Source organism: Triplophysa dalaica, chromosome 3 (assembly GCF_015846415.1).
Source record: "Triplophysa dalaica isolate WHDGS20190420 chromosome 3, ASM1584641v1, whole genome shotgun sequence".
Classification (NCBI taxonomy): domain Eukaryota; kingdom Metazoa; phylum Chordata; class Actinopteri; order Cypriniformes; family Nemacheilidae; genus Triplophysa; species Triplophysa dalaica.
In genome coordinates, this window is record NC_079544.1 from 3,332,123 (window position 1) to 3,343,749 (window position 11,627).

The window sequence follows — 11,627 nt, forward strand, 5'->3', positions numbered from 1 at the left end:
AATCTTATTTTAGATTAAAAAATCCAATTAATTAAACAGTCCATGGCAACATCATTTCAAACAATGAACAATGGTAATAAGTAAGTACAGTCCTAGGTGGAAGTGATGTTCGACTCATTTAAAATAAAATATAAATAAATGCTGTAATCCACCTTTTTTGGCCGATTATGACGTGTAAATTACTGGAACTCTGCAACACTTTAGTCTAGACGCCTAATCTTGGTCTTATTTTATAGAAGGCATATTGTTGTTAATATAAGCTGGTGGTGTCAGAAGTTAAAAACGTCTTTATAAGAAGTTATAACTGTTCAAATCTGAATAAATATTGTATTTACAAAAGAGCTAAAGATCTATTTGTTTCACCAAAATTGGCCAGAAAATGAAAGCCACACTTCTAACCCAGTTGTGTTTCCAATTTCAAGATGATATGATAAAAATGAGGGTTCTGTGATACTTTTAACCGCAGTACAACTAATGGCCAAGGTGTCTTGTACACTCCTTTGGTTAGCTGCATACTCTTTGACAAATTAATAATTACTGCCACAACTGAAGTATTTGTTCAAACATCTGTTCATCTATTAAAAGTACACTCTTAGAGCTTTCCAATGATATATTGGTTGTTAAGATTTATTTTGGATTTACAATAAAATATGCAATAAATATTACGGTACCAAATGGGTCAGCCTGTAGGTCAGTTACATTAACCATAGGCCGTTCCTCAATTTGTGTTCTTGAGCGGTCTTGTGTCCTCGGTTCTCGCTCTACGTCATCAATAACTGTCAAAGTCCAGTTCCAATAATCAAGAACAGAAGAAAAGAGAACGCATGAAAGTGCCCGGATGTGTTCTCGATATCAAGGATGCATCGCATGCAGCGTTGTGCATGTACGGAATCCGCTTGAAGTCCCAGAAGTCACTGCGGCACATCCATCCAAGTTCGTTCTTCCAAGGCTGCCTCCCTAGAATGATCTCCAAAAGTCCATTCTTTGCCTTTTTGGAATTGAGAAACCATATATTTAAAAGGCCATAATTTCTATTAAAAAAAATCTTGGTTGTCTTTATTTTAGGTTTAGGATAGGATATTGGTGTTATTAATATGTAATAATAAGTGGTCGATGTGAGTCATTGAGATCTATTGGAATTACTATCGCTACATCATTCCTTCATACTGGAAATTTATAACCTCAAGGTCAACATTACAAACAAAATTACTCTTATTGTGTTTATTCAAACAAAGATGAAAACGAAACGTTTAGAGCTTTCAGATGATATATAGTTTGTCAAGATTATTTTAGGTTTTGAATAGAATATTAGTGTTAGTATTATGCAATAACACTTGAGTACTCGTGTGAGCCTGTGACATTTTGTGGAATTACTCTCACTATGTTTGTCCTATCACAAAACGAATTTGAAACTATACTTTTAAAAATTGGTCCTAAAATTACAGTGAAATTCTGCAGTTTTTACCAAAAAAACAACTAGCAGCTGTGGTCACCTTAAAAAAAAACATGTACACATTAACAGATTATATTTGTATGTTTTACAATCCTTAACTGAATGTTTGACAGCAAAGTCTTTTATTTTCTACAACTCTTAGTTGAATGAACTTATTTCATTTGAGTCCACTAAAAACTAGTTTTATATTTATATTAAGATGATATACTCTTCACTTTAAAAAATCCCAGTTTTATGATTTTACAAAGTTTACACTATTTTACAATAAGATGAAGTGTTAATATTTATTCACTATATATATTTATGCAGCATTTTTCCAAGTTGACCAATTCCATCTGTCAAGTTCTCAGCATTAAATAACTCCACTAACACCATTACCATTTCCACTTATTACAAACCACTTTCACTTCTTTTCTGTCAGACATCTACAAAGTTTGTCTTCACATTTTAACAGGTTGATGTTTTTTGTTGAGTCACCATTATGGTGATCATTGCTTGTATTAGTTGGGCACTGACATTTGGTTGTTGATATTAATTTAGGTTTTCTTCAGCCTTTAATTGTTTCAATTGGAATATCTTTCAATGGAAAAGGTTAAGATAAAACGTTATGATAGGTCTGTTAGTTTTTGTTGATGGGAATTATCAACTGTTGTGTTTTCAATCAAGCTTATATACTGATCTAAAGGGTTTTCTTCTGCTTGGGGATGCTACAGTTGTACTGGATCACAAATCTTTAACTGAGAAAGACATCCTAAAGGATTTTTAAACATCATGCAATATGAACAACGGCGGGAATTAAACACCCAGAGACATGCAGAAACAGCCTGTTATTCTCAACAGGCTGATTCTAGATGTTTATCTCTGAAAAGTCAGCAGCTGTTGAGCATAATATGTTTAAAATAATCTTCAAATCAAGATTTCAGCAAAAATTCTGAGATTTAGGGCAAAGCACAATAGGTGTATTATAACAAAAGTGAATAAAAGATGATTGATACAAGTGAGTGATCTCATTAAATTACAGTAAAACACAATCAGAGAAAATCATCTGATCACATTATTTCTTTGCTTTCACTGCTGTGACAAACAAACCCAATCCCACCTGCCAACCAGCATTTGTAAACTCAAGGGGGAAGATTCCAACTGAAGCAAACACTGATCACCATTATGGTGACTTCACACACGATAAACCATCAAGTCATGATGTTGATGTTATGCTGAATGTCCCTTTTGTCCCTGTATGTACAGTGGGTTCTTGAGGAAACACTTAGTGTGCAGATTTTAATCTAAACCGAATCATGTCATCCACTATATGAATTGTAACCTTCTGGAATATGGCAAAAAACTCATTTTTTACCCATTTCAGTCAAACTGTTAAATAATTAATGTGCACTTTAGGACTGGGTGTAGTGCTTTTTTATTATTTGTACAGGTTTCTTTTATGTTGAGTTATGATGTTCTGTTTATTATTTTTTGAGTCCAAATAAACTTTTCCATTGGGGACAATACAGTTTATTTCATTTCATTTCAAAGTCCCGTCAACCGGAAATGGCGACCGTCTTCAGTATTCTGATGTATTTCAGGGGTGAGACTGAATATGGGTCAAACAAAATGAATTCACGGTTTTCACTGTATATTGATTGAATGTATTAAAACAGGCGTTTCATTTTGAAATAGAACTGAAAGCAGACTTATAGATGGAGATGTGAAGTTCATGTTCTGTTGTGCCTTGTATAAACCATTAGATGGCAGAAGTACATTTTGTTTCGATTTCACTGATTTTATTGTTTCATTTTTACACAGTGGGCTCCATTCTTGGGCCCATCTTATTTCCTTGGTATATGTTTCCTTTGGGGTCCATTTTCAGGAAATAGGACATCTCATTTCATTGTTATGCAGAGTATTCTCAACTTTATCTGCCTTTGAAATGAAAAGATGCAAATTCTATGAGACCTTTGTTGAGATGTCTTTAGGAAATGAAAAATGTATTAAAGTTCAATGAAGAAAAATGGAAGTCGTTCTGTTGTGTTAGCGGGTGATGAAGTATCCCAACGTTCTGAAATTTTATGTGGAGTTCCACAGGGTTCATTCATGCCTTTATATTTTCTTCTCTCCATTACTACAATGCCTTGTTCTCATCATTAAGTGTTATAATCTATTTAGTTTACAATTAGTGCAGATCGCTGCAGCCAGACTATTGACTCGAACTAAGAGAACTTAGCCTATTACACCTGTCTTAGCTTCATTACATTTGCTACCTGTGTGTTTTAGGATTCATTTTAAAGGTCTGATGAACTGTGCTTGTTTATTGTTTTATACTGTTATATGAGGTCTCCTAAGGACTTTCGCGTGGTTTTTACATCCAAAATCATCAAAATCAAGAAGTAAAAGGTTATTTTCTACAATGGTTTTGAGGCCAGCTCTGCAAACACTCAGTTTTAATGGGAGTGCCGCATTGAAGACAGTTGGAAGTAAACACCAACCGCATTGATTTGATAGCAGTTTGCGAAGTTGGAGGTTTCTGTGAATTTGGTTTGAGACGTAACGTTAGGTTACACATTAACACCTTTCACAGTTTTAAAACAGCGTTAGTATTATCTGTAGATCTCCTGTGATCTATAAATGACCTCCCCACATCAGTATTTCATGTGACACATTTGCACGTGATGATATTACTCAAATTTACTGACTTATTTTCCGGATGTGATGGCAAGGCCTTGTGTATAGTTTGTATAGCCTATAGTTGTATTGCGTTTAATGATATATGACCGTACCTGTCAGCATTTGAGACCAGTGATCACAAACCGGACAAAAGATCACTGCAATCAAGGGTCTCAAATGTTACGAGAGGCTACATGATAAAAAACAAACGAAAGACTCTTGGTAACTTATGGATATCACCCAGCACCCGAAATAATACCAAATCACTAAATCCTAATATCGGCACTCGAAGGAAGGTTATGCAGCGACTGTATTCTTTCACAACCAGGGGTGGCACATTCTTTAGCTATTTTTAACGGCATGTTAAACCGGGTCTTCGAACTGGGTCGGTCCGGCATGGGAGTCAGGTGCTCTTACGAGGAGGCTAAAAATCACTGTCTCTTGCGTCTGTCGCTAGAGCGTCTTTGAGGTTTACACACTGCACAGCACTTCACTAGCTGTTCTACATTACACATGTATAGATGTGCTTTTTGTAAAATCTGTTGCATTGTCTCTTTGGAAAGTGATGTTCTGTAATGCATACCATGTAAAGCACTTTGAGTGTGTAGCTTGAAAGTGTTAAAAAAAATTGTACTTACTTACTTACTTACTCACCAGAACATGTTGGCCTCTGAGGGCTGGGAGGAAGTAGTTCAGTGCTTGTAGTACAGCTAACATCTCCAGGGAATTTATGTGCCATTGTGATCTCTCCACAGCCCACTGGCTGAGCAACCTTCCACTATTGCCCCCCAGCCTGTGAGGGATGGATCTGTTGTCACTATCTTCCTGTGACATTGCGCCCCCAATTTTAGACCTTCATTCGTGATTTTGATCATACAGAATGGATTGCCTCTTGAGGAAAACCCTTTGCTTTTTAGCCACCACTGTAAGGGTCTCATATGCAGGAGGCCAAAAGGAACCACATTGGACGCTGCCGCCATTAGACCCAATATTCTTTGGAAATACTTGACATTAAAGGCAAGGCCTGGCCTGATCCTGATCCTGGACACAGCTGTGGGGCACAAAATAATTAACAATCAATAATGAGAAAACGAGAGGGGGGGACAAAGACATGTGAAAACAAACAATGCCATGTCTCTCTCTTCACTAAACATGTGGGTCTATCATGATCCTTCCACTAGACTAGAAAATCATGACAAGATTTGTGTTATTACGTTTGTACACACAACACACAATCCACCTGGTAACGTTCCATCAATGCATTACTGCATGTAACAAATCATGTTTGATAGTTTTCATTTAGTTGTTTTAAAATTAAGCATCAGAATTAGCATACATTGCATGGCTTACAATGACAGAAAGTATTCGCTTCATGCCATCACTTCGCACAAAAATACATAAAAAATATTACACAACACGCCAAAATTAAACCTAAAACAAACTTTAATAATACAACTTTTTAAAATGACAAGTTTTATGAATTAAACAAGGTGAAAGACTATGCACCTTTTACCTTCCCAGATAGCACAATCCATCTGTCTTATGTCTTTTTGACGTCTGTATTTACATCTGCAAGACATCTGCAATACATAGTTTGCTCATCTGCAATACGTCTGAACGCGTCTGAATGTCTGTAATACGTCTGCTAAAGATCTGGAGATCTGCTGCGTAAAACATCTACTAAACATCTTAGAAAGAGTTGCTTTACATCCATTCTAAATCATAAACATCTTACAGACGTCTGACAGCAGACATCTCCGAAACGTATTGCAGATGAACAAACTATGTATTTTAGAGGTCTTGTAGATGTAAATGCACACTGTTAAAAATGCCTGTGAAATTAACAGTAAAATCCTGTTGTTTTCACACAAAATCCTGTTATCAGAAAGTGTCCGTAAAAAATACGGACAAACACTGTAAAATTGTCTGTAAAATTAACAGCAAAAATTCCATTGTTTTTACGGAAAAACCCTGTAAAAAATGCCATAAATGCCGAAATTCTGTAGTTTTCACAGAGAAAATATGGAAAATATTGTCAAATTCTCTGGGAAATGAACAGTGAAATTCCAAAGTCTTCACAAGGAGTTTTTTTTCAACTCCACAAACACTATTATCACCTTCACTTACAGACACCACTGTCACTTTATTTCTGTTGCACATCTACAAAAGTTTTAATTGAAAATGAACACAAGTTTACATGTCGATGGTTATGTTGAGTCACCATTATGGTGATGAGTGTTTGCTTTAGTTGTCGTCTTGACCCTTTGCTTTCTATGTGAAGAAGTCTTTGCCTAGTTTTGATATCTGTGTGGGGAAACAGACACAGAAACAGCAGGGTAAAAAGTTCAGAAAAAGTTAACTTCTTTAGATTGTTGAGGAAGTACATGTTTGAGAGTTTAAGTAGTGCTTTAATGTTATTTGTTGTCCACATCTATGATATTTATGAGATAAAATAATATACTGAATATCTTCAACGGCAAATCTGATACATGATAAATGTTCTAGCAGACATTAAAAATATAACAGTTTGTCTCAACAATGGTGACAACAGAAAAAACCTCTAAAGATAAACGCAATGCATTCTGGGTATCATCAAAGCACAAAACTCATCAATGACTCCCAGCATGCATTGCGGCTGTAAGCTTTTCATTTGTTATTCACCACTGTTGAGATTCATACTCTGATTCTTGATTTATGAGTCAAAGACCAAACGCAAGCTTTTAAACGGTTCAAAAACTTTTTATATTGATAATTGCAGGAAATTTGAATTTTAAATGTAAATCCATTGAGACATTCGTAACAAAAATACATTAAGTAATTAAACAACATCCCAGAAAAAGCTTCTGGAAATATCTAAAGACATTTTCATTTGATGTCATTTGCTACAAAACTATGTTTTATATAAAACAATGTCATAGCAGCCCAAAGATAACTGGAAACTTATTTATGACGGCTGAAAGAGGCCAACTAAAGCAAACCCTGATCACAAAAACGGTGACTTTGAATACACCAATAAAGCATTAAGTCATGGCTGTTATGCTGCAGTCCCTGTGAAACAGAAGTGATGATCGTCTTCAGTATTCTGATGTATTTACAAGATGAATAGTGGGTGTGGCTCATGTTTTCTACTGTGAATTGATTGGATGAATAAAAACAGGATGTTCCCGTAATTTTACGGTAGTTTACTGGCAACCACAGCTGCCGGTATTTTTCTGTAAAAACTACGGAATTTGTATTTTCTCTTTTCTTTTCTGATATTAAATGTTTTGTGGGTCACCACTATGATGAAGAGTGGAGTCTGTGTTTAACTCAAGGTCAGCAATGAGATGCAGATGTCATGCTGCATGTTGCTTTGTTTAAAAGTGACTTTGATGTTTTAATAAAGAATTACAAAGAAATATATTAAGTAAATGTTATGTTTTCACTTTTATCCATTTGGACCAAGTTTTCATTGATAATAAAGAAATGCAGTTGATATAAAATACTAAAATGTATAAAGTTCATTCACAGCTTGAAGTTTGTGCCCTGAAGTTTTAAACTGTTTACGTTCTTTTCCTGTATTTTTTACAGAATTTTACTGGCAACCACAGCTGCCGGTATTTTTCCGTAAAAATTACGGAACATTTTTTACAGTGAAGTCAAATAGATGTAAGACAGATGTATGTGTGCCATCAGGTTTGTTCGAGCTCCTTCCCTCGAAATACTCTCTTCTTCTCACTTCTAAACACAACAAAACACAAAACATTGAACACAACGTACGTTTTTTCAATAAACCTGGATAAAAAAGGAATATTTATTTAGTGCCAGCTACCTCAGGTAAAGCTTGCCTCTGCTGCCTCTTGCAATCTGCGAAGCCACTCAGGCAGGAACTTTGCATAGAATCAAATAAAGGGTCATAATCCAGATCCTTCCCCGTATGGAATAATGGAATTGAAAATTAACTATCTATTTCAAAAATTTGTCATGCTAATATGCATTTATTACCAAAATTAGGACATCCTATATCCAGGTTAAGTTTGTAAAATCTTAAAAATGATGGGTATTGTTGTGGGAACCACTTCTCTTTCCCTTCCGAAATGCTGTATTATCTTAGATTGGCTGAGTTTATAAATCCGTTCAACTTTAGCCAAAAACGCTAAAAAAAGTTTTGCAATATATTTATATACACAGTTTTTTACAAACACATTTTGTATATATGACTTTAAAGCATACTCTATGTAATTCTGAATATCAAGAAAAACTTGCACAATTTTTTTTCAAAAATAAAGAAACACGTCTTTACATTATGACAAAAAATGACCTAGTGCTTGGGAAAAATGCCCCTTACATTTTTATAGAAGTTATGGAAAATTAATTCCAATAATGATTATGGTATACATGTCTTAACAATGTTTTAGCATCTACTTTAATGAAAACTCCATATATACAAATTCCTGAAAATCAAATACGAAACTGGACCGTGGCCTCACGTGTATTTTACATGTTGAAGGTGTTTGTGATATGTTATCCAACACATTGATAAGGGGCTATATGCACGTGCGGCTATATAAGGACAGTTGTATAAGAACAGTTTTTAGACAAGTAGTGACCTATGAAATAAAGCACAGGCGGGAAGAATGTTGTGATTTGCATTTTGATGTTGAAGAAGTAAACCCGTGACTTGATATATTAAGTATCATTTGTCTATTTTAACCCTTTGATTTTAATCTCTACCACAATGCTTACATGTGCGAGACGTCCTGTGATTCCATCTTCACCTGTTCCATCCAAAGTGTGTTTACTCAACCTTCAACATCTGTTTGCGCAGATGCCCGGACCCCCAAGTTTCCCCAAGTTTGTGAGGGGGTGGGGTTTGGTGACATAACAAATAGGTGTCTTGGTGTATAAATATCCACCTTTGCCGTTGTTTCATACCAAGGTTTTACACCAGAGACCAAACAGGTAAGAGATGTCTGATTGTTTATTACATTTGCTGAAGTTTTGTTTCATTCACTAAACGTTTCTCATTTTTTAAGTGAATTTTAGACTCTACACTCAGTCAAAATGCAGACTCTACACGTCGTGTCTCTTACTCTGCTGTGTGTTCTGGCGGTCAACGCTCAGTCCATCGGCTCTGGAAAATGCCCACAGCCTCCTGTTCAGCAAAACTTTGATCCTGCAAAGGTGAAATTATTATTATTTAGCAGAAATTGTAGTGGAGTGTCGTGAGGACAATTTGGGAAGAAAAAATTATTTCATGCATTCATCATCATCCAATCGAATTTAAGCATTGATTTCACTTTAAGGAACCAGTCACAATTAATCTCTTCATGCACGAAAGTCACAATAGTAATTCATATGTAGAGTTCTAAAGAAATAGTCCACACAAAAATGGGTGCTCGCCGTCAAATTGTTACAAACTTGTATATATTTAGAGGCTTGTAACAACATTTTTGGTTGAACTATCCGGTTAATTTAGTGTTAAACCAGAGCAGTATAATCAATTCAGAAAATACCATTTAAAAAGACCGTAAAATAATCATGTAGAGTTCAAGAACACCTCTGTTTAACAGTCCTCGTGTTTTGAGATATCATGTCTAAACTATACTCGTTTATGTGTAATAATTATATAGGGTTAAAGGATTGCATTCAGTTGCCTTAGTTTAGTTAATGGACATTTTATAAAACATATAAATCACTATTTCTTCTCCTCATCTTCATAAAATCCTTCTGTACAATTTCTTGATTTTTCTACATTAGTATATGGGAAGATGGTACGAGATCATGAAAATTCCAGCCGCATTTCAGTTAGGAGAATGCTCTCAGGCTACATACTCTCTGAGCGGTAATACTGTCCTGGTTAGAAACGATGAGCTTCTGTAAGTGGATTTTAATACCTTATATATTTAGTCATAAGGCACAAATGTAATAATATGAATAAAAATGAGCAAAAAGCTTTTTCTTTTTTTTAAGTGCCGATGGAACTATCAACTTCATTGAGGGCACTGCCAAGATTGTAGATCCATCAGAACCCGCTAAACTTGAAGTCAGCTTCTTTGAAGGTAAGTCTACACAAGACAAGATAAGTGTTTTCTTTTGTGTTCAAAGAACAAAGACAGGAATACATGTTTGGAACGACATGAGGGTGAATAAACGATGACAGAATATTTGGAAAGCTTTACAAAGTTTTCCCTACTTGTTTGTTTCAGTTTTTTAAAGAATGTTTGATTTGATCGTCATTACACTTTGTGGTTCTTCAGGTAGTGGTGCTCCCTACTGGGTTCTGGCTACCGACTATGACAACTACACCCTGGTTTATGGTTGTTCTGAATTTGTTGGACTCGTTCATGTTGAGTTTGCTTGGATCATGAGCAGAACCCGCACCCTTCCCAAAGAGACCATCAATGAGCTGCTGAACATTCTCAAATCCAACAACATCAATACGGCTATTTTCAAAGAAACCGACCAAAGACCAGAGCTGTGCAGCAGAGTGCCTTAAATGTAAAGAAACCGCTGGAGATATGTCTATGTGAGATGTTAAGATTAGTCATTGATTTGTGACGTGAGAATATGAATAACCCTGCCGTCATTCTCTTTACCTGAAATGTACACCTTTAGTTTAATCTTGTCAAGTTAATGTTTAGTTTAAAGCAGGAGCCTATGTGTTGTTTAAAAGAACATTTAAGAAATGTAAATAATAATGCATTCAGCCCTAATTTAAGATCAATAAAAAAATTAAGAAATGAAACAGCCAATGTTATTTGAAACAATGAACAATATTAATACGTACAGTACAGTTCTGGACGAGATTGATGTTCAACTTATTAAACATAAAATAAGAATGAATTATTAAACAGCATTCAAACTATTTATTTATGCTGCATAGTTTGTCCAATAAATTAAAAAAATTATAGTTAATGTTTTTACCATTTTTTTAATCATATAGACTTCATATTTTGATGGTTGAACTGATGAAATTTTTTAATAAATGCATTATTATATTCAATGGAATTTACATTTAAAAACACAACTGAATTCAGATATAAGTTTTTTGTATTGACCTCAGGTACCAAATAGATTCAATGCCTAAGAAAATCCTTTGTTCTAAATAATATTAATTACTGGGGTCATCACATTAAAAATAATATAAAAACACGTTTAAAGTCATGAAATATCAGAAGTAATGATTCATACTTTATTTTTCAAATTGAAGAGGACCCCACACCATAATATGAGGGTTAATCTAAGGAGGCATTAAAAGCACCCCAGACATCACATTTGGCCACTACTCTATATATGAGGTGCATAAGGTTATAAATAAAAACCTTTTTTTTATCAGTTAAATTGTCATTAGGATTAGCTCATCTTTATCCCTCGGCATAGTTCAGACTTTGTAAGCGGAATCTGTTCAGAGTGGTTTTGGGGTTAAACCCTTCATTATCCCTTTGCCTCACCGTGACTTTATAATACAGTGAACAAAACAAGCTGGCCAGAAATCCTTCCTAAAACGCTTACTCGTGCACAGATTCTTAAATTA

General features: G+C 35.0%; 1 protein-coding gene across 1 annotated transcript; it reads left to right on the top strand.

Moving 5' to 3' along the window:
• Positions 1–9,154: 9,154 nt before the first annotated feature.
• LOC130418043 (apolipoprotein D-like) lies at positions 9,155–10,589 on the top strand. The gene is made up of 4 exons (XM_056743981.1): positions 9,155–9,274; positions 9,851–9,969; positions 10,064–10,152; positions 10,351–10,589. The coding sequence occupies exons 1-4, from the start codon at positions 9,155–9,157 to the stop codon at positions 10,587–10,589; spliced, it is 567 nt and encodes a 188-aa protein (XP_056599959.1).
• The last annotated feature ends 1,038 nt before the right edge of the window (positions 10,590–11,627 follow it).

Coding starts and splice junctions, on each gene's coding strand:
- LOC130418043 (XM_056743981.1), top strand. CDS start 9,155: ATGCAGACTCTACACGTCGTGTCTCTTACTCTGCTGTGTGTTCTGGCG. Junction 9,275..9,850: donor AAAACTTTGATCCTGCAAAG/GTGAAATTATTA, acceptor TTTCTACATTAG/TATATGGGAAGATGGTACGA. Junction 10,153..10,350: donor TGAAGTCAGCTTCTTTGAAG/GTAAGTCTACAC, acceptor GTGGTTCTTCAG/GTAGTGGTGCTCCCTACTGG.